The sequence below is a fragment of the Nyctereutes procyonoides genome, unplaced genomic scaffold (genome assembly GCF_905146905.1).
Source record: "Nyctereutes procyonoides isolate TBG_1078 unplaced genomic scaffold, NYPRO_anot_genome, whole genome shotgun sequence".
NCBI lineage: Eukaryota > Metazoa > Chordata > Mammalia > Carnivora > Canidae > Nyctereutes > Nyctereutes procyonoides.
In genome coordinates this window covers 12,676,307-12,700,718 of record NW_026575035.1, presented here as the reverse complement: position 1 = coordinate 12,700,718, position 24,412 = coordinate 12,676,307, and the positions used below count along the sequence as shown (strand labels likewise).

The following is a 24,412-nucleotide window of genomic DNA, read 5'->3' as shown; positions in this document are numbered from 1 at the left end:
AAGTATAAACAGTTCAAATGTCTATCAGCTGGTAAATGGATAAACAAAATGTGTTATATCCACATAAATGAAATACTGTTGAGCCATAAAAAGGAACTCTTTTTTTTTTTTTTTTTTTTTTACTTAAATTCAGTTTAGTTAACACATAGTGTCTTACTAGTTTTAGGGGTAGAATTTAGTGATTCTTCATCGATTGCATATAACACCCTGTGTTCATTACATCAAGTGCCCTCCTTAATGTCCAATACCTATATATCCTATCTCCCTACTTACTCCCCTCCAGCAACCTTCAGTTTCCTATAGTTAAGTGGTTCTTAATGGTCTGCCTCCCTCTCTGATTTTGTCTTATTTTTCCTTCCCTTCTCTTATCTTCAACTATTTTGTTCCTTAAATTCCATATATGAATGAAAGCATATGGTATGTGTCTTTCTCTGACTTATTTTACTTAGCATAATACCCTTTAGTTCCATCCACATCATTGCAAATGGCAAGATATCATTTTTTTTAAGATTTTATTTATTCATGAAAGACACCCAGAGAGAGGCAGAGACACAGGGAGAGGGAAAAGCAGGCTCCATGCAGGGAGTCTGATGTGGGACTCGATCCCAGGTCGTCCAGGATCAGGCCCTGGGCCGAAGGCAGCACTAAACCCCTGAGCCACCCAGGCATCCCAAGATTTCATTCTTTTTGATGGCTGAGTCATATTCCATTGTGTATATATATCACATCTTCTTTATCCATTCATCTGTCAATAGATATCTGGGCTCTTTTCCATAGGTTGGCTCTTTTGGACATTGCTGCTATAAACACTGGGATATTGGGGCACAGGTTCCTCTTTGATCGCTATGTTTGTGTCCTTTGGTAAATACCTACTAGTGCAATTGCTGGCTTATAGGGTAGTTCTATTTTTAACTTTTTGAGGAGTCTACCTACTGTTTTCTAGAGTAGCTGCACCAGCTTGCTTTCCCACCAACACTATAAGGAGGGGTTCCTCTTTCTCCACATTCTTGCCAACATCTCTTGTTTCCTGAGTTGTTAATTTTCAGTCTTCTGACTGGTATGAGGTGGTATCTCATTGTGGTTTTGATTTGTATTTCCCTGATGCCAAGTGGTGTTGAGCATTTTTTCATGTACCTGTTGGGCATGCATATGTCTTCTTTGGAGAAATGTCTGTTCATGTTTTCTACCCATTTCTTAACTGGATTTTTTATTTTTTTTGGTGTTGAGTTTGAGAAGTTCTTTTAGATTATATAATTTATAGCCAATTTGTTTTAAGAGATTAGTCTTATTCAAATAAGCCCTTTCAACTTTATCCATTTGCAGATGCAGAGCCCCCTTGCTCTTAAAAAGTATAAGATTTTTTAGGAACCATTTGCTCTGGCTCTCCTCATCTTTCCTTTTCTTTAAAAAATTTTTTCTCGGAGGTGAGGGGAAACAGAGAGAGAATCGTAAGCAGGCTCCACACCTAGTTTGGGGCTGGATCTCATGACCCTGAGATTTTGATCTGAGTCAAAATCAAGAGTTGGATGCTTAATAACTACCTGCACCCAGGGCCCCATCCTCATCTTTCCTTTTATCCTCTCATGATCCAGTGTGACAGTATATATAGATATTTCTGTTTATTCTAATAAAAGGTTGTAAATATATTGGTTAAGTTAGATACACAAAAGGAACTCATTATTTTGAAGTGATGATGTTTTTGGAGATGAGAAGCCTTTGTAGTCTCTTTAATAATTACAGTTTAATTATAAAACTAATATTTGAGTTTATCTTCAATAATTCAGATTTTTAAATATATTGCTTTCTTCAAAGTGGCTGCATTCCTGTATTTAAGACAAATAGCACTTTATTGCTTGAGATTTATGTAACCATATTATGTCTTAAATTTTCCCTTTCTTGATTCCTTGCAAGTTTTTCAAAAATCTGAGTTTTATTTGAGACAGATTTTTTGCTGTAATTTTATCTTATTTTTGAAATGGCTAAGAAGTTATTACTTTATGTTAGAGTACATTTATTAAGTAAATTATTAATTATGATATTGGGAGACTTCCACCATATTGTTACTTCTCTACATTCAGAAAATTGCATGAGTCATGTATATACTACTTAATGAATTATCACAAAGTTTTTACCCCCTTGTAACTGCCACATAGGTCAAGAAATAGTTCTAATAAATTTGAAAATTCCATTAATTGGGAAAACAGACAGTTGAGAGCTTATTGGTAAGGGACGTTTACTTAAGGATCTCTTTGACCTACAGAGAAATATTTTTCCCTGTTTTCAAATCTACTTAAATGCTATGCTATTTCAAAGGAGTGTTGTCTTCTTACTCTGTCATAAATGGATTAAAATTATTGTGTATTTGTTGTAGGAATATGGTTGGACAGAATGAACTGAAAATTACAAGTGATCGAGCAATAAATTCAGGATTGTTTTTTGAAGATAAACCAAAGCCTTCAAAACAGTCACTTCAGTCTTACCAAGAAGCTTTGCAGCAACAGGTATTCATTCATTCTTTATTCGTTCATTTAAGTGTTGAACATCTTATGTGTTAGCACAATGTTCTCTTAGAACTCAGTTTGGCAGAGGAGAAAACAATACTAGTCATTTATAGTTCAATGTGATAAATTTTGATGCTGATGGATTAGAATGCTGTTGGAAGCATAGGATAAAAGAATAATTGATAGGAGGGCTTCATGTGTTGTTGATACTTGAACTGCATGCTATACAATGAATAGGTTTTAAATTCTGGGTATATTCAGAGAATGGAAATTAATGTGGGAGAAGGGGCTGAAGTGTTAAGATTGTGCTGGATTGTGAAGGATTAACTAATAAGGAATTTTCAGCCTATGGGAGGAAAGTTTAAGCTAGAAAGTGAAACGAATAGTTGATATGGACACTTTTAAGTTTTAGGAGGATAGCTATTTGGAATGTGTATGATTAGGAAAGAGATGTGGCAGATTTTAGTAGACTATTGAGGGAGTCCAGATAGGAGGTAATGAGGCCCTGACTAGATGGGGATGATGGGAGGACATCCAAAAGACAACATAGATACAGATACAGGGAATGAGAAAGAACAGAGGACATGAAAATGATTCTGAATGCTGTAGTCTACATGAAAAACGAGGCTATGAATATGAACTAAGAGAAAAAAGAACAACACTTGTAGGGAGGAGGAGAACGAGTTCTATTGTAGTTTGTAATATTTGAAGAGATTTACTTAAAAGTAATTATATCAAATGTATGCGGGTTTTTGGAGGATATATCTCTGAGAGGATGCTGAGTATATGTGGGTGTATGTCCATCTAAAGTACTCTTCTATAAAGTTCCAGTTTGATTTCTTCTAAAGCTCCTTTTGTTCAGTTTTTACATGGACAACATCCTTAAAAATGGATTTTTTTTTAAATTGTGGAATTACAGCTATTTTTTGGGTGGTAGTTTTCTACAAATAAATGACTAAATTTATATATCTATTTTCAAATGAGCATATTAAAAACATTGCTGACAAAACTACATTTCCTAACTTTAGAATTTTATTTCATGTGTGTGATAACTTCTTAGCCTTGCTGGAGTGGGTGCTTAAATTTTCCATGCATGTGGTTATAATTTTTCTGTGTGTGTGTGTGTGTGTGTGGTTATAATTTTTAAAGTAACTTTCCAAGATGTAGATACTTGTTCATTGCCTAGAGACCAACCCTGTGTTTATACTTGATGATGAGAAGACTGTTTTGTATACTTTGATAAAATTGTACTTAATGTAGCCCAGAAGTCTAAATAGCTTTGAATCTTCAACCTCTTGAGTTCTGGGAATGGAGTTTGCCCAGGGTAGAGTAGGTTTGGTCAGATGTGGAGATTAAGTTTGTGGCTGGCCTGGCCCCATGAAAGGATAGGTGGAAAAGGAAAGTTGGGAGATCCTATTGGTCCTCATGCAACTGATGGAGATTAGGGAGGGAGTGGTTCAGGGAGAAATTGGAGGTGGAAAGGAGGAATCATTGGCATTAGTGGCTGCAAAGATTCTAGTAGCATGATATGAGGGACCAACAACTATTTATTCTAGTCAAGGAACTGTTTTTGAATTGGGTATTCCATAGATTTGTGATTTTAAATTTTATAGTGAGACCAACTGTAAAAAAAAAAAAAATCCAGTTTTTTTTCTCTAATAAGAAAAATAAAAACTGATATTAAAACGAAACTTTTTGTAATAGAATACGTATCAGCACTTACGTAAATGTTTCTTAATATTACCAAGATTCGGGAAAGAGAAGAAAGAAGAAAGAGAGAACGTGAAGAAAAAGAAGAATATGAAGCTAAATTAGAAGCTGAAATGAAAAGTTACAACCCCTGGGGAAAAGGTGGAGGTGGTGCTCCTCTGAGAGATGCAAAAGGAAATCTGATAAGTATGCTAATTCCATTGATTTGTTGTTTTCAAAAGAAACTGAACTGTTTTTAAATTTTTAAAAGAATGAGGTGATAGAAAAAATGAGAATCATAGCCTGGAAGGCAAGGTCTCTTTTTGTGTAGCTTAATGCAAAAGAGATATTTTGTAATAAACATAATGACAGGTTAAGAGGTCTTTTTTTTTTTTTTGAGGTAATATTCATTTAATTTTGTTACATATTTTTCATCCTTTAATGATAATAATTTAATTTCAGAGGAAAGCTCATGTTGTCAAGCTTTTTACCCAAGCTAGTAGTTAGATTTTTAAAAAATATCCTGGTAAAAATAAGAAAACTCTTATTAAATTTTTTAAGCTAATAAGACATATTTAAAATAAGTTATCTGGAATAGTTGTGAAATGCGGTATTTCATATATGCCATATACCTGCACAGTGCAAGGACTCCATTGAAAAATAAAGACCTAATTTCAGAAACTTTCTGGCAGGTTGCAGAATCATAGTGATTTGTCTTTAAATTATGAACTTTCAAAAATGTTTGATCTAGAGGAGTCCCTGGGTCTCTCAGTCAATTAAGCATCTGACTCTTGATTTCAGCTCAGGTCATAATCTCAGGGTTGTAAGATCAGCCCCATGTCAGGCTCCATGCTGGGTGTGGAGCCTGCTTAAGATTTTTTCTCCCCCCCCCCACCACCTCCACCTTGTTCTCACATGTGCGCACTCTCTCATGCTCTTTCTCTTCCTCTCTCTCCCTCCCTCTCTCTTAAAAAAATGTTTGGTGTAGAAACCACAATAACCTGCACTTTGGAAAAAAAGAGGTCTTATGACTTGTTATATATATTAGGATGATCTCTGATTAGCTTTTAGATAAGAATAAAAATAGACAAAGATGGGTTTTTGAAAATGGTTTTATTAGAAATGAATAATAGGAACCCATTAAATTAAAGGAACCTATTAAATGGTAAAAATGTAGATTTCATGTTCTTTAGATATTACACTTTACTGTAGGGATAGTTGAGGGATGTAAGAATATTTTTTGGGTATTGAATTATTAAGAGTTCTTAAATATTATGCTTTTGTTTCTTTGTTAAAGATGACTTTTTAAAAAGATGAATGTGAGGCCCACTTAAATTACTAAGATAACTCTTTTCTTCCCAAATGATTTGTTCCTTTTCTATCTTCACCTCATGTTTTGCTCACGGTTTTGAAAACTAGAGCTTACTCTTTTGTAGATGAGGTGATTTTAGGTGACACATAGATAAACATTTCTTATTTTAGAAGTTAAATATTTATTTGAATATATATTACAAAAACACTGGTTTTTCATTTAAGGATAGTGCTCTAACATTTCCTTTTAAAGTACAGGCATTAGTTCAGACATTTAACAAAAAGTGCTGTAACAAATAACCCCTAATTATCATACGCTTGAGGCTTAAGGTTTAATGCAGTAAAAGTTACTTCTCACGTCACATTCTGATGCTGTTTGGGTGGTTCTCCTCCAAGAGTGACTCCGGAATCCAGGACTCTTCTTTGTGTCATTTCTCCATTTTGAAATCCTTCACTTCTAGCAGCCAAACAGAATTCAGTGGTAGGAGAATGAGTTGAGTTTTGTGGGGGTTCTGGCCTAGAAGTGGAGGAGTATCGCTTTGTCTTTGCTCCAACATTCAGACCTAATTATAAGGCGACCTAATTATAATGCCCACGAGGAGGAAATGAGATTGATAAGTATCTAGTCAGTCTTGCTGCAGTTAATTTAGATTGTGAATTGATAGAAACATAGGATTTAAGGAAGAAGGTACGTAAATGACTGAAATTTTGGTAAACACTGGAATAGAATAATTTGCTCAGGACTTTCAAGCTTATCTCTAAGCTTATTTCCAGTTCACACAATACAATTATGTTGTTTGTGTATGTGTTTAGTTGGTGGAAGCGAGTAGGATAAGTGTGGGTTATTGAATTATAAAATACTGTTTTAGAATTGTTTGGCCTAACAATAATGAAGCAGACTTTTCTGAGGTTTTGATTTTTATCAGTAATGTTTGCTTTGCTTGTTTAATGCTACAGTCATGCCATGAGATAGAAAAGGTATACTGTTTTATCAAATACAGTGAAACTATTTTAAATGATATTTTCAAAGTAAGTTAAATTCATCCTTTAAAGAGTATCAATTTGTTTGTGACTGATATATTTTAGAGAGGGGAGGGAGGGCAGGTAATTTTTCTATTATATTGAAATATGTAGTAAAGATTAAAGATCTGTATTCATTCTACTTTACTTCGTGTAATGACCAAAATCATATAACCTTTGTACTTTCTGTTGGCTAACTTTAATTTGGCTGCTGGCTTTTCTAGTTACTCCTGTTTTATTTTTTATTACAAAGAAATTAAGGAAATTTAAAGTTCATCCTTAGCTTCTAGGGAAGATCTCTTTATAGGGGAAGTAGTTATTAATAAATATTAAAATCTATTTCCCATATAACTGGAATAGCATCAACCTTTTTTTTTTGTATCAACCCTTTTAAAATAAATATTTTTCATTTTTATTATTTGTACACTTAAAAATCTGTTTCCTCTTTTAACTTTTTATTCATTAAACTTGCTTTTCAAGTTCTCATTACAAAAAACAACTGTGTTCTAATGACTTTCAGTGAGTGAATGAATAAACAAACTTTGGTACATTCATACCATTGGTTGCTACCCAACAAAAGAATGAACTATTGATATGCATAATAACTTGACTTTTCAAACAAATTATGCTAAGTCAAAGAAGCCCCTCTCTAATGGTTATATACCTAGAATGGAGAACAAATCAGAGGTTGCAGGGATTATTATGGCTAGGGATAGGGAATAACTATAAAGAGAGATAGCATGATGAAGTTTTTTGAGGTGATGAAACTGTTCTGTATCTTGATTATGGTGATGTTACATGAATCTGTCATATGTTAAAATTTTTTAAAGCTACTCCCAAAAAATCAATAAAATAAAAAAATACTTAACCAATTTGAAAAACAGCAAAAGTATCTCATAGTTCTGATTAATAGTAAGATTAAAGGTTTCTTTATGTATATTTGATTGTATTTCTTTTGTGTATGTATTTGCCTCCATTAGGTTTTTGTTTTTATGTTGATTATTGAGACACAGTTTGCATATGACAAAATTCACCCTTTTTAAGTGTATTATCTGGTGAGTTTTGACAACTGATTCCAGCAGCCATTGTCAAAATCAAGATATAGAACATTTCCAATTTATCCAACTCTATACTTGCCAATCTCTGATCTGCTTTTGTGTCTTTTTTTCACTTAGTTTTAATGATTTATTCATGTTGTTGTATATGTTTGTTCTCTACTTTTTTTTATTACTAAATAGGATTCCGCTATGTGGAGGTGCCATAATTGTTTATCCTTTTATGGATATTTGGGTTGTTTACAATTTCAGGCTGTTATGAATAAAGCTTTTATAAACATTTACCTTCAGGTCTTTATGTGCACATAAATATTCATTTTCCTTGGGTAAACACACAGGAATGAAATTTCCTGGGATGTATAGTAAGTAAGGGTATATTTAATTTTCTAAGAAATTGCTAGACCATTTTCCAAAGTGGTTATATCATTTTGCATTCTTAACCAGCAAAGCACAAAATTTCTGGTTGCATTGCATCCTCATCAGTCCTTGTACTTGTTAGTCTTTAAAATTTTAGCCTTTCTATGAAGTAGGTGGGATAACTCTTTTTTTTTTTAACTTTGTTTGAAATAATTCAAGACTTAGAGAAGAGTTGGAAAAAGATATAGAATGTACCCTTCACCTAGTGTCCCATAATGTTAACATCTTACATAATCTAGTACAGTGTCCCAAACCAGAAATTAAGATGGGTACAGTACTATTAAATAAACTATAGACCTTATTTGAATTTTCCCCAAACTTTGTTATTCTGTTCCAGGCTGTAGTACAGGATCCCATATTACATGTAGTCGTCATGTCTCTTTATTGAGACTTTCAAGCTGATAGTTCTTCTTTCTGTCTTATTTGTTTTTATATATATAATAGCTTTTAATGAGATCTCATTTCCCATGCCATCCAATTCATCCCTTTAAAATATACAATTCAGGAGTTTTTAGTTATATTCAGAGTTGTGTTACAATCACAGTCCATTTTATAACATTTTGTACATTGAATTGCCCTGATACTTTTGTTGAAGGTCAGTTGACCATAAAATTATTTATGAACTTTTACGTTCTGTTCCATTGATCTAGATAGATGTCTATTATTCTGCTCATATCATACTCTCTTGATTAATGTAGCTTTGTAGTAAGTTTTAAAATTGAGAAGTGTGTCTTCCAACTTCATTCTTCTTTTTCAAGATTGTTTTGTCTACTTCCCTTGCCTTTTCATATAAATTTTACTATCAGTTTATCAACCTCAAAAAAAATGTGGTGGGATTTTCATTAGGATTGCACTGACAAAAAGATCAATTTGGCACAGCCAGCAATCTTAACTATATTTTTTTTGATCCATGAATGTGGAATATTTATGTACTTATTACTCTTAGTTAATATCTTTTAGCAATATTTTACAATTTTCAGATATTGTGACATTTTGTTAATTGTATTCATATGTATTTCATGTGTTTTAATGCTATTTTAAATATTAAATGACACATTAAAAAGTTTCAATATCCATTTGTTCATTGCTAGTGTATAAAAATATAGTTGATTTTTGTATGTTCTTTTAACTCATTAGTTTTAGTGTATGTGTAAGTTCTTTGGGATTTTTAAAATGTAGACAGTCATGTTATCTGCAAAGTTTTACTTCATTTCCAATCTGATTGCCTTTTAGTTATTTTGGTTGTGTTTTGCACCTGTTAGGAACTCTAGCACAATACTTAGAAATCATGAGAACAGATATCCTTGTCTTGTCTGATTTAAGGTAGAAAGCATTCAGTCTTTTCACCATTTAATGTAATGTTGGCTGTAGATTTTTCATAGATTTTTTTTAAAGATTTTATTTATCTATTAATGAGAGACACAGAGAGAGAGAGACAGGCAGAGACACGGGCAGAGAGAGAAGCAGGCTTCATGCAGGGAGCTGGATTTGGGACTCAATCCCGGGTCTCCAGGATCAGGCCCTGGGCTGAAGGTGACGTTAAACCACTGAGCCACTGGGCTGTCTCAGATTTTTGTTTTTTAAATCCGGTCTAGGGCATTGTCTTCTATTCTTGCTCATACTTTTCACATTAGTATGTATTGAATTTTGTCAAGTGCTTTTTCTCCATCTTTTGAAATGATAACTTCATCTTTCTTATTCAGTTGCTTGCTATATGGTGAATTACACTGGCTGACTTTTTAAATGTTGAACTGCTCTTTCATCCTGGCAAAAACCATAGCTAGTCCATGTTTTATTGTGTTTTTAAAAAATTCTGTATTAGAGAATTTGATTTACTAATAGTTAGGGATCTTTGCAGCTAGGCTCATAAGGGATATTTGTTTTTCTTTTAGTGTTGTTGTCTGGTTTTGGTATCAGGATGATGCTGGCTTCACAGATAAGAGTTGGGAAAAGTTTCCTTTTCTGTTGGTAGAATTTACCAGTGAAGGCATATAGGCTGCGAATTTTCTTTTGAGGAAGTTTTTAAACCATGAATTCAACTTCTTTAGTAGATAAAAGACATTCAATTTATCTCTTTCTTCTTGTGTGAACTTTTGTTTGAATCATTAAAGGAATTTAATCTTTTATTTAAATATCTGAATTTATTAGCGTAAAACTGTTCACAGTATTTTATTATTCTTTAATGTCTGTAGGATCTATAGTGATAGTTTATTTTTCTTTTATTCCTGATATTTGTAATTTGTTCTTTTTCTTTTAACCATTTTTGCTGGAGGTTTATTCATTTTTTTGATCTCTTCATAGATCTAGCTTTGGTTTTCATTGATTTTTCTCTGTAGTTTTTCTTTTCATGTTTCCTTTATTTTTGCTCTCATCTTTATTATTTTCTTCTGTTAGTTTGCTTTGTACTTAATTTTCTTTTTCTGTTTCCTTAATGTGTAAGCTTAGATTATGATTTGATTTCTTTTCTAATATATGCATTTAAAAATGCTATAAATTTCCTTTTGAGTACTGCTTTAAATGTATCACAAATTTTGATAAGTGGTGTTTTCATTTTCATTCAATATACTTTCCTAATTTTAGTGATTTTTCTTTGACTCATTAATTATTTAGACATGAGTTTTTAAAGTTTCCATATATCTGGGTATTTTCCAGGTAACTTTCTTTCACTACTAGTATATATTCTCTTTGTTCAGAGAATATCTTTTTGTTATTTTAATATTTTTAAGTTCATAAGATTTATTGCCCACCAGTTAGATTTTTATTTGTCTTGAAGACTGATCTTTTTAAATAAGCCCGTGTATTTTATTTTGAAATATGTGTTAATAGTCAAATTATGTTGGAAATTTTCTTTAGTTCTCTGAGTTATAAAAAGTTTGTATTATCAGTCATGATTGCTGAATAATCCTAGGCCCATAGAAATCTTTTTAGTCATTTTCTTATAATGTTTTGATATTTTCCATTAAAGAACAGCTAACTTATAAAATTAATTTTATGGGGCACCTGATTGGCCAGTCACTTGAGCATCTGACTCTTGATTTCTGCTCAGGTCATGATCTCAGGGTCGTGGAATCAAGTGGGTTCTGTGCTCAGCCGGGAATCTGCTTCTCACTCTCCTTCTTTCCCTGTCCCTGATTGTGCATGTGTATGGTCTCCTTCTCTCTAAAATAAATAAGTCTTCAAAAAAAAAAAGTTAATTTTAATTTCAAAATATTTAGGTTTGTAAAAAAATAATAAAATAAGGGGTAGAGGGATCCCTGGGTGGCGCAGTGGTTTGGCGCCTGCCTTTGGCCCAGGGCGTGATCCTGGAGATCCGGGATCGAATCCCACGTCGGGCTCCCGGTGCATGGAGCCTGCTTCTCCCTCTGCCTGTGTCTCTGCCTCTCTCTCTCTCACTGTGTGACTATCATAAATAAATTTAAAAAAAAATTAAAAAAAAAATAAGGGGTAGAAAAATTTAAGTACCTGTATTATTTACCTGTAGCTATCATATAATTTAGTCCTGATCTGATAAATTGTTCAGAGAGTAGAACTGTTTTCCCATTCATGAATCTGTAATATTTTCTTTTGCTATGCTATTCTATGTAGAATTATTCTATAATGCTAGCAATTTTATATTAAATGACATCATGGTGCACATTTGATGTAAAAGCCAGTTTTTGGTGACATCTTTGCAGTTGGCAAATTATACTTTTCACCAAAGTGCCTTTTTTAATTTTGATTTTTAGCTGATTTCAAAACCTTTTATTTTACCACCTCACAGAAAGATAGGCAAAGAGTGACTGCTTGATTGATAGTTTTTTCAGATAAATAGCACTATGTACTTGTCTTGATTGCTTAATCTGACAGTCTCAAATAATTATGTATTCTGATGACATCAGTTTTTTATATAAATACTGACTTCTCTAAATGAGAGGACTGTATTGTGTATAATCACAACAGTAAAGTAAAACATTACTCATTTTGAAGTTTATTATACTTATAGGACATTTATCTCTTAATTTATGGTTTGTGTAAGTGAATATCAAAATGAGATTGCATTCCTTAACCATTCATTATTTTGGTAATAGAGTTCTGGTTATCAACTTGGAAGGAATGAGTTTGATACACCATACTTTTGTAATAGAAAATGGAAGAATACTGTATGTATTGTTACTCATAATGACTTCTCATTTATATAGAGTAATATCAGTTCTAGTGAATTTTGGATGATGAGATAGTGATTTTCCATTTGTTTTTGGTTTAATTTGGTGACTTTTAGGGACCACAGCTGTTCATGACCTCAATTTCATCATCTTTCTGTTTTCATTTACCTCCCATATCCAGATAGATCCCAGGATTTAGGAATGATTGCAGGAGAAATAGCTAATTTGTCCTTACCAATTCTTGTTGGTTGGCAGTTATTTTGCAGTCAGTATCTGATTTCAGCTAGTCCCTTCTCTCTTGCGTTTTCAGTTTTTCTATTATTTCTTCCCTTCTACCTACGAACATACTTAGGTTCTTGTATTTTTATTTTTTTTTATGTTCTTGTATTTTTAAACACAAACAAAAATTCTACCTTGACCTTGCTATACTTACATAAAACACATTTGAAGAATAGTCTGTACTTGTTGCTTCCACTTCTTACTCCCTCTTATTGTTCCATATTCCGTAATGCTTCTAGCTCCTACTGCTCTACTGGTGCTACATTTTCAGGAATAACTGATGTCCTGATTTCCAATTTGGTGAATTTTACTCAGTCCTTATTTTCTTTGAACTAGGTTGATAATTCCTTCTAAGTCATGTGCATTCTGTGAGATGCTGTCTTCTCTTTAACTGACATTTATTGAGATGTGTATTATGAAGCAGATTAAACTCATCTTGGTCTGTGAACATGAGCTTTGTTCTAGGACTGTCTTCTGACATTGTATATTCCTTGAATTAGATACAGTCTTCCTTTCATCTATTCTTTTTCTCTAGCTGCCATTATTACTAGTACTACTTCTGTTACTACCAAGACTGTCTTCACTACCATCTATAAAACAAAATAGAGAATCAGCTTGCGTTTGAGAATATTCCAGAACAGGCATGTAATCTACATTTTCCTCTCTTATCTCTCATTGCTCTGTTACATGTGTTTTGTGATCTAGTCAGGCTAGACTACTTTAATATTACCAGAACACTCTTCATGTTTTTTTGTTTTGTTTTTAAAGATTTTATTTATTCATGAGAGACCGAGAGGCAGAGACACAGGCAGAGAGAGAAGCAGTCTCCATGCAGGAGCCCAATATGGGACTCAATCCTGGGTCTCCAGGATCACGCCCTGGGCTGAAGGCAGACACCCAACCACTGAGCCACCCAGGTGTCCCTACACTCTTCATGTTTTATCCACCTGCAACATCTCACATTTTCCTATTTCTTTATTATGCTTTCTCACACATCTTCATCTCTGAAGCTCCTATCCAGTTTGCGAGTCCAGCCTGTTCAAATGATGCAACAGGATGTTAACATCCCTGATTCTGAACACTATTCTCTTTGGTAACATTTATGTGTTATTAGCCATGTTCTGTCTGGTATTCTAATTGCAATTCATTTCCAAAATACATTCTTGAATATGACAGGCTTCCTGGTGAACACTTCTTGTGTACAGGTTTAAGTTCTCCTTCACTGCTGCCATATTATTGCAGTTGTTTTGTGGAGAAGAACTATTTATTTTGTTAAGCTTTGGAGTTGTGTGGTCATTCAGGTCTGTTTTTAAGTTGATTTGTTATCTGATCTGGTCTTGTGTGCTCAGATTTTTGTGATGTGAGCTATCAACTGTGTGAGAAATTACCCAACATGTAATGTTTTAATATGACAAATATTGATTATCTTGTAGTTCTGTGATTCAGTAATTTTTAATGGGTTAGCTGGGTGGTTCTGTCTCAGATCTTACATGAGTTTGGAATCCAAGATGTCAGCCAGGGCTATAGACATATGAAGGTTTGACTGGGACTGGAGAATCCATTTTCTTTCTTTTTTTTTTTTTTAAAGATTTGTTTATTTATTTATGATAGACATAGAAAGAGAGGCAGAGATACAGGAGGAGGGAGAAGCAGGCTCCATGCCGGGAGCCTGACGTGGGACTCGATCCTGGGACTCCAGGATTGCGCCCTGGGGCAAAGGCAGGCGCCAAACCGCTGAGCCACCCAGGGATCCCGAGAATCCATTTTCAAAATGGCTCCCTCACATGGCTCAGGAAACCTTAGTTCCTTGCCATGTGGGCCTTTCCATAGGATTCCAACAGTGCCCTTACGATATAATAGCTGGCTTTCTTCAGAGTAAATGATCCAGTAGATCAAGCAAGGTAAAAACTATAATGTCTCTTATGAAGTAGCCTTGGAAGTCGTATGCCTATAATATTCTATTCATAAGAAGTGAACTACTAACTGTGCTTTTAAAAGGGAAGGGAATTGAACTCCATCTTTTAAGAGAGGACTAAGAGTTTACAGATCTGTTGTGAAACTCTGCACTACATGATTATATTTTTTCATTAGGAATGCTAATGAAGGGTAAATTTTGCTATGACTTGTTTTGAATTGTTGCTGTTTGTTCTGTATTAAAGAGATTGCAAGTTCTTAAGTAACATAGATATGAATATATTTTTATGGGTTGTCAAAGCTCTGCATATTATTAAGGTTTCTACGGATTTTGAATTTATTTTACAGAATTCTTTTTTGAAAATCTTACAAGTTTTAATAATTCTGTTTCTGTTTTCAGGGCACCAAGATACCATCAAATAATTCCAACTCTGTCCTATTGTTTTCTCTCTGATTCTCTACTTTAAGATATATTAAGCATACTAATTATAAAAATGTATTTGTTGAAATAAATGGCTTATTTTTCCCTCTCAGCTGATTTGAATAGGATGCACAGACAAAATATAGATGCCTACCATAACCCAGATGCAAGAACATATGAAGATAAAAGGGCTGTTGTATCTCTAGACCAAAATTTAGCCACCTCAAATGCTGAGAACCTAGAAGATTCTACAAATAAAAACTCAGGTTTTTAAGCACATTTTATTTATTTTTGTTTGTTTGTTTACATTTCTAAAGTTCAGTAACATTTCTCTTGTCTGACAAAGTTCATATTGTGATTCTGAGAATTTGGTTATTAGACTGGGCCAGAAAGCATCACATGTTATTTATGTTATTTACAATACCTTTTCTTAAGTATTTTGAAAAAGGTAAATAGGGAAATATAGTTTGCTTCCTAATACTATGTGTTTCTTCTCAGCTTTATAACTTACTTGTGTATACTTTAGCTGCTGCTAAAATTTTTATTTTGCTGGTGGGAGGACTTTCTTAAAATCAAATAGTCTCTTTACACAACACAGATGTGAAATGATATATTGTACAAAGAAATTGCTTATTTTTGTTATATTTTATTTTAATTCTTATTTTTATTGTTTGCTTATTTTGTGATCATTTGCCCTCCCTTGTAAAACCACAGAAGATGAAGAAATGAAGTTTAATTTTTTAAAAAGTTTAATTCACTATATAGTCACATCTCTCTTTCTTCTTTGATATGCTATCAGACAACATCCTTTAATTAAAGGTTCTATAAATAGAAAATTATTATGACTTGGGAGGAAAAGTTGTCATAATCTCTGTTTATCAGGTGTTACATATTTTAAAAGCAAAAGAAACTTAAAGAATATATGACCTTGTACTGTATTTTAATGCCTATAAAAGTAACCATTTATTTACTACAAATTTGGCCTTTGTATTTCCACTAAAGTTTTGATTTTTAGACTAGAAGAGAACTTTACATTAGAAAGTCCTTCTAAAAAAAAAAAAGTCCTTCTAAGATATTCCTGACTTATATAGTCTTCAAAATTTTTTTATTTTTAAATAATTTTAATAAAAATTTTGACTTCTTTTTGATATTATTTTTCTTTTCATTTGTTTCTTCTGCTAGTCTGTATTGAGATTTCAGTTCTACATACTCCTTCTCTACCCTTTTCTTCCACACTTGGTATTGTTTGTAGTTTTGTCTTCACCTAGAACTATCTCTATCATAGTAATAACAATTTAGGCATGTAGCTCTGCTTATCAAGCAAAAACAAAGTCAAGTTTCTGTGACTCTTTCCTAAGAAAACACACAGGCTTGGTGATTGAAAATGCACAGCAGAATTTACTGCCCGTTTCCTTTTTGTATACTGCCAGGGTTTGGGTATTAGTATCATAGGCAAGATGCTTTCATTTAAGAAAGGATACGATATCGTAAAATGCTGGCATTTCCCTTTTTTTGTGTATTGAAGTTCCCATATAACCTAAAATAGACTTTCTGAATATAAGAAACTATCCAGTCATGTAGTTTGTTGCTGTGCTAGCATATGAGAGTGTGTATGTTTGTATATGTATATTTGTGTGTACACATACACATGTATATGTGGCATTTAATATTTTAAAGGCCTTAGGGAACTTGACTATATCTGAAAATTGAATGTTATAATGTGTGCTTAAAAGTTCATTAGCTTCTCACATTTTCTCTTCATTAGGCCTGTTTGAGGCCTTTCCTAAAATTCATTGTTTTTCTTTTACTTTACTTTATGGTTCTAGGATGAAGAATCATATTTATGAAGTCCATACTAATTTGACTTAAACTTAGTGTTTAGGTATCATTATGCTATACATTTCCATGGGTTAGAGCATGTGCTTCCCTATGTTTTTATTTTTGTGATTTTTTTATTTTATAAAAGGCTTTTTTTTAAAAAAACTTGATTTTGTTTTGCTAATCCACCTCTTCATTATAACATTTTAATGTTTAAGTATTGATTTTTCTGCTGATTCATTCAAATAGGCATTAGTAAATTTAAAGACAAAGGCAAAACAGGCCTAAACGGCAGCTAAATTGCAAAGCATGAGTGAGAGAACTAAATGCTTTAGATTGATGGTATAAGAATGAGTCTGTAACTAAAAAATAATATAAAAAGTTATGTGAGACAAATTTAAATATATTGTTTTTCAGGTTGCCTTATGAAATCATTTAATCCTTCCCCAGAATGTGTAATTCTATTTATAGGAACATATAGCATATTTTTATTGTTTATGTTTATATCCCATTACTTTGATAGAATTTTTAAATACAAATATTTGCAGCGATTAAAAGAATCATTCTAATTTGTAAAAAATGTTTGCAGAGCTGGCTTTCTAATCTATTATGAACCATAGATGGAAAGACTTTTGGAATTACTGATTTTCTAAAACAAATTTTTAATACATCTATGCATATTAGATTTTAATATATAGGGATCCCTGGGTGGCGCAGCGGTTTGGCGCCTGCCTTTGGCCCAGGGCGCGATCCTGGAGACCCGGGATCGAATCCCACGTCGGGCTCCCGGTGCATAGAGCCTGCTTCTCCCTCTGCCTGTGTCTCTGCCTCTCTCTCTCTCTCTCTCACTGTGTGCCTATCATAAATAAATAAAATTAAAAAAAAAGATTTTAATATATAATTAAGTATATTCTTAAGAAAAGGGTATTTACATAAAAATGTAAACATGTACTTTTTTTCTTTCTATAAATTTTACTTTAAAGTCTTTGCTGCATTGAAAGTTGTTTATGCTATTACCTTTTGTTTCCTTGGTGTCTTTCAGGTATAAACTTTGTAGATTTTTCAACTATCTTACTTTTGTTTCACTTTTCTTTCTCTTGTTACTTTCATCTGGTCTTCAGATTCTAATCTCAGCCTTCCTCTTCTGATTTTTGACCTCTGGACTTCCATAGTTAGCACATTTATTCAAAATACGGACTTACTAGCAAACTTTATTTTTTAACCTTTATGTTTTCTAACCATTGAGTAACAGTATGTTTTTGTAAAATTTCTCTTTCAAGGTTACATGCAAACACAGAGCTCTCCTTTTGCTCGGGGAAATATATTTTGTGAGCCTCCAACTGAACTTCAGATTAAACAGCAAGAATTATACAAGAATTTTCTTCGTTTTCAGGTGAAGTGCTTATTTTATCATTGTTTCAGAGTTTTGGTAGAATTGTAATAAACTAAACTTGCAAAGATTTTATTCACAGGGTAGGGAATAAATTCTAAAATACCTCACAGTTATTTAAGATATCTAATATACATCAGATGTAGGTAGTATTAAAATGATATTATTTGATTTATATCTGAAAAAGGAAAATGGAGACATATTAGGCATTCCAGTTGTCTTAATGTTTTCTAAACTGTATTAAATCGTTAAATGTTAAAGAATGCTGACATTTCTAAAACTGAATGACTTAATAAAATATTCACTTATTAGGAATATTCATAGAATGAATATTATTCTAATATTCATAGAATGAATATTTCTAGATGCTTATGTATTAGTAGAAAATAGTTTTTTTCCAACTGATATACCCTTGACTCAGTGTAGTTTGTAAATTATTAAAAATCAGATGTAATTACATTTTGCAATTATTTGCCTCATTTATGTATGTAAGTCAGTAACATTTAAAATAGTAGAAATGCCCAGAGAAAGATACTTCAGTATCCAGTGTTTGTTAAGCAAACAGAATTATTGAACATCCATAGTGTGTGTCTACCACTGTGCTGAATACTAGGGGTGGAGCCTGAGGTGAATGAGAAGGACTCACAATTTCTTCTCTCCTTACCTCCACACCCCTTCCCACCCACACTTATATCAGATTAATCCTGTGGTCTGGTTAGTCTTCCTTTGATATGACTTCTCATGTTATACTTTGCTACTCAAAATCTGGTAGTAGCTTTTCTCTTCTACAGAAAATATCCATATTCCTTAGTCTGACATCTAAGGCTATCCAGTCTAATCCCAACTCTAAATAAGGTTCTACTCAAACATGTCCTCTTTCTAATCCTAATTATTCTAATCCTAATTATAATCCTAATCTTCAGTAAGGCATTGACGTAATGGATATACTTTTGAGGGTGATTGATCTGGCATTAGTGTTTAAGATGTATTTTTGGAGGATTTAAAAGATTGGAAGCAGGGGTATTTTACTAGAGTAGGAACAATGGAAATGGATGGAAAGACCTTTGTAAGGACTGACAGAATGAATAGAGATATTGAATGTAAGACAAGTGGCATCAGAAATCTCTGTGGTGTTGAACACTCGGTAGCAGCTGAATTAAGGTTACAGAGTCACCTATAGAACTTGAAGTACCCTGTGGTATGCTACCCAGATGACAGCAAGTCAAAATTATATAACTCCTTTTATAGTTAGCAAGTGTTGTTAGCATGGTTTAGGGTAGAATTCAGGGAGAAAAAACAATCTTGAAATTATGTAGTCTTTTATTATTTATTAAGTACTTTTGCATAATTAATCTCATTAATCTTCAAACTCTCTGAGGAAGGTATTATTTCTGTTTTATGACATACAACTAACATCCAGGCTAAGAGGCTCACCCCTGGTGGCAGAGCCAGCAAATCGTGAGGCCAGTGCTGGAACCCGCATCTCCTGACTTGAAGTATCATATCTGCAGTACACACTTCTGTATCTAGAGTGCTTCTGAGAGTCTTTTCCTCTGGAAAAACTAGTAATAGGGGAAGCTTTGACTATATCAGTTTTAGAGTAAGTTTAGCTTTTAGTTCTCCCAGCCTGTAAATCCTTAGCGTACCTGTGAATAAATTGCTCTTGAAGGGTGGCTTGCTTCCATTTTTTTTTTTTAAGCAGCCCCGCAAGGGGCTTTTTCCCTCATAAGCAAAATGTAACACAAAACCCTAAGAAAATTTAAAATATCTAAGTGGTATTTATTATTACTGTCATCACTAAAGTGTCAGTTAAGAAGTACCCCAAACTTAAATGTTAAAAGAAATGTTATAAAATGTTCAAATCTATGTACAAAGATGGCAAGATATGCTTTATCTCCATGTATGCATAAAAAAGCTATACTGTTAAAGTTAATGCAGAAGTCTTCATGTGGTTAAAATTTGATAAGTAATGAATATGAGTGTTTACATATCATTTTTATTTTTATTTTAAATTTTATTTATTAATCATGAGAAACACAGAGAGAGAGACAGAGGCAGAGCGAGAAGCAGGCTCCATGCAGGAAGCCTGATGTGGAACTCAATCCCAGGACCCCAGGATCACGCCCTGAGCCGAAGGCACACACTACACCGCTGAGCCACCCAGGCGTCCCTACGTGTCATTTTTAATTACAGCTTTAGAAATAATCTTTTCAGCTGTAAGATAAAATTTGATAAAATATTTGTAGGACCCTCGAAGCACCTTGATATTACACAGTTTGGAAACAACTGACCTAGATGATAGCTTTCCTCTTTCTGTTGAACTGCCATGTAGCATTTTTGTTGGAGTGGCATTTCTGTGTATTTCTTAGGTGTGTGATCCATTTATGATGTGACCTTTAATGGAGAAGTGACCTTATGACTGTGACTTTTTTTTTTTCCTTGTGGAATAGGAAGTAGGGGAAACAGTGTTAAATGTGAAGTTTTGTTGTATAGTTCATCATGAACCTTTTGTCTAGGTATAGTGTACTTGGAAAAGCGATTATGGGGATGCCTGGGTGGCTTAATGGTTTAGCGCCTGCCTTCAGCCCAGGGCGTGATCCTGGAGTCCCGGGATCGAGTCCCACATCGGGCTCCCTGCATGGAGCCTGCTTCTTCCTCTGTCTCTGCCTCTCTCTCTCTCTCTCTCCTTCTCTCTCTGTGTGTGTGTGTGTCTCTCATGAATAAATAAATAAAATCTTTAAAAAGTGTGCCTTATTAGAACTTTAAATATTAGGATTGTGCATATTTAATAGTGTTGTTTGAAAGAAGTGTTGGAAGAAGCCCTAGCATGTGAAGTGGGACATGTAAGAAGAGTAAAGTTCTTACAACTGAAAAGATTGATAGCACTAGATATAACAACCCTGAAGCTAGAGGAAATGTAGACAAGAACAATGAAAATGTGAATGGTCATAACCATTTCATATTTAAAAGTAACTAAAATTTATTGATAACCTTAAAATTGGTATCATGAATACCCAGTACTTTTGTTGTCATTCTTCCCTACCTCATTTGTAGAGGATATAGGCTATATATCAGGGTCCTCTTCCTTTCAGATCTTAGACTTTGCCTTAGAATAGTTCTCCAGAGTACGCGGCACTATAGGTGCCAGGTGGCATTCCAGATGAAAATTGTGAATCTTTGTGGCTAAGATCTTTGTTTACCTCACCACTTGCCAGTAGGATAGGAAAGAAGAAAGGATATTTTGGGGAAGGGATTCTTGCATAAGGGATGATTAAATGCTAAAATATTACACTGTTGTTTAAGGATGCTAATCAAGCCAAGGAACTTTGAAACATAATAGTAACGATCATTATAAAGTGATATAATCATGAATTATTTCCTGAATATGTGTAAACAGGGAAATTAAATTTTTTTATATGCATTGTTTCACTTCAATTCTTTGACCACTCCTTGGAGATCATCACCTTTTACCAGGTGACAAAACTGAATAAGATTGTCTTCTTAAGGTTACTTGGTGTGTAAGTATCTGATGGAGCTGGAACTTTACTCATAACCCAGCATTACATCAAGTAGCCTCCCTAATAAAGCAAAGGAAACCGAAACAGTAACTTAAAAAGAGGGTATGGATGTTGAATTCACAGGATACTAGAAAATATTGCATGATATTTTAACTTTCAGTAGCTTTACAAAGTAATAACTAGGTTTAATTCTTTAGATTGAGGAAAAGAAACAAAGAGAGGAAGCGGAGCGAGAGAGACTGAGAATTGCAGAAGAAAAAGAAGAAAAACGACTTGCAGAACAGAGAGCACGTATTCAACAAGAGTATGAAGAGGAACAGGAAAAGAAAAGGGAGAAAGAGGAGGAGGTGCATTTTTTCCCTTTCTTTTTTACTTACCCTGAAAGTACAGTCTTTATTTTGACTTGAAAAGGTATCACAGAGAACAGACCTAGAGTACATTTAGAAAATAATGCGTCAATATCCATTTATTGGACACTATTTTATTAATTGAAAGATTAAGAAATAAATGACTTTTTTAAGCCAAAAATTGGGCTGATTCTAGGATAGTATAAAAGATGCCTAGTACTTTATTGTTAAATAGCTTCTTTTTGTTAAAGAACACTGTGTCATCTGTATCTTCAATTTTATCTCTTTATTTCAGACAAATAAGACAGCAGATATATGAATGGACTATAGAATGTATATATGGAGTGTGTATTTTTCTCTTTATTTTAAAGCAAAGGCTAAAAAATGAAGAGCTTATTCGGTTAGCTGAAGAAAGACGAAAAGAAGCAGAAAGAAAGAAAAAAGAAGAGGAAGAAAAACATAATCTGCAGCTTCAGCACTACTATGCAAGAGAAAATATAATCGGGGAAGAAACAAAGGTAAGTTTTCAGCAAAAATGTCAATTAAACCTGTATTTTAAACCACTTTCACTGTGGCATTGTTAGCAAAAGGGAAAGAGTGGAGGAGATGCTTTGGTTCCTCTGGGTGCAGCACACTGAACTTCTGTATAGGTCATGTCATTGCGATTTGCTGCACTTTGCACCCCAGTGAGTATAAGGGGTTTACTTACCTTTGTCATTCTTAATTTTGTTCCCATGGTCTATGGAGTAGCATCTAACCAACCATTCATGATAAAAATAAGTAAAGAAATGGAAAATAAATGTCTGGAAACTTTAGTAGCAATTTGTCAAAGTAATTATATGTCTGTTGGGTCTGATTAAAAAAAAATTGGACTTGAATTATGTAATGTCTTTAAAAAATTTTTCATGTATTTAGTAATTTATGTTTCCTCTGGTTTATACTTTTATCCTTGATGATTGGAAGTGAAAAAAGAAACCAGTGGCTCAGGCAGCCTGGGTGGCTCAGCGGTTTAGCGCTGCCTTCAGCCCAGGGCCTGATCCTGGAGACCCGGGAGATTGAGTCCCACGTCGGGCTCCCTGCATGGAGCCTGCTTCTGTCTCTGCCTGTGTCTCTGCCTCTCTCTCTCTCTCTCTCTCTCTACTCTCTCTATCTCTCTATCTCTATCTGTCTCTCATGAATAAATAAAATAAAATCTTAAAAAAAAAAAAAACACCGGTGGCTCACAATGGACTGGTTTGAAGTCCATATCTGAGATTGGTTGATATTCATGGTCATGTGTGTGGTGGATCAAAGTTATCAGACAGGTTTTCTCTCTGGGATGCCACTTTGCTCCTAAGAAGCTCCAGTTTACACCCATGCTCATAGTTCAAAGCTATATTTAAAATTTGATGTGCATAAGTATCACTGGGGGTTTGTTAAAAATTTATCTTCCGGGATGCCTGGGTAGCTCAGCGGTTGAGTGTCTTCTTTCGACTCAGGGTGTGATCATGGAGTCCCAGAATCAAGGCCCACATCGGGCTCCCTACGTGGAGCCTGCTTCTCCCTCTGCCTGTGTCTCAGCCTCTCTCTCTGTCTCTCATGAATAAATAAATATTAAAAAATTGTCTTCAGGTCTCATCTACAAAAGTGTCTGATTTTAAGAAGTCTGAGGGTAATCCAGGAATCTGCATTTTACAAGCATTCTTAGTGGCCTGTGGACCATACCTTGAAAAACTGTATGTGCTGTAGGTTTAGCCCAATTTAAGAAAATGGTTTTCACAAATACAGATTTATACAAGACCTTATTTCTTCTAAGCAGCATTCACAAAAAAGATCACTTTTTAACCAATGGGTTCTCCTAGTGTATTTATCATGTGGTTTGGTACACTATTTTATGTAACCTACTACAGACAACATGAGCCATTTCTGATTGGTTCAGATACACTATTTGATTTCTCACCCCAGGCTTTTATGGTAATAGAAATAAGTGTTTGCAATTAGAATCTGCTGAAACATTGTTTAAAAGAGAATTTATAAGTAACACCTATGTTTTTTGTATTATTTTCATTGCTCTAGTAATGTTAGACAATACCCTTCATTCTTAAAGTTGGATATATATACTTATTCTGCCTTTTAAAATATTATTCAAATGTCATTTGTTCATTTTTAAAATTAATAGCATTTATTCCTTTTAGAGTCATGTTAAGCTTGTAGCAAAATTGAGTGGAAAACACAAAATATTTTCTTCTAAAATTGATTAAAAATGAAAGATAATTGTTAATTTTCCACAATTGTGTTTCTGCCCATTTTTTATTACGTTTAAAAGAAAATACTTTCCTTAGGAATACACAGTTTTATGACTATTATAGTTCAGTTGTGAAGCAGCATAGTTTTAAGCCAGCTTTGTTAAATTTAATGAATTTTATTCTCATTTTTTTAAAAAGATTTTATTTATTCATGAGAGACACAGAGGCAGAGACATGGACAGAGGGAGAAGAAGCAGGCTCCTTGAGGGAAACACGATGTGAGACTCTGTGATAACGCCCTGAGCCGAAGGCAGATTGCTCAGTGGCTGAGCTACTCGGGCGTCCCTGTATTTTGCTCTCACTGA

General features: G+C 33.7%; 1 protein-coding gene across 14 annotated transcripts in view; it reads left to right on the top strand.

Moving 5' to 3' along the window:
• CSPP1 (centrosome and spindle pole associated protein 1) overlaps positions 1-24,412 on the top strand; it is a 126,346-nt gene that overhangs the window by 78,199 nt on the left and 23,735 nt on the right. For all 14 annotated transcript variants that reach the window (XM_055318270.1, XM_055318269.1, XM_055318259.1 and 11 more), the window contains 6 exons: positions 2,372-2,501; positions 4,250-4,397; positions 14,863-15,015; positions 17,848-17,960; positions 21,673-21,822; positions 22,194-22,340. In XM_055318270.1, coding sequence (XP_055174245.1) covers positions 2,372-2,501; positions 4,250-4,397; positions 14,863-15,015; positions 17,848-17,960; positions 21,673-21,822; positions 22,194-22,340 — 841 coding nt within the window. The remainder of the gene's footprint in view (positions 1-2,371; positions 2,502-4,249; positions 4,398-14,862; positions 15,016-17,847; positions 17,961-21,672; positions 21,823-22,193; positions 22,341-24,412) is intronic.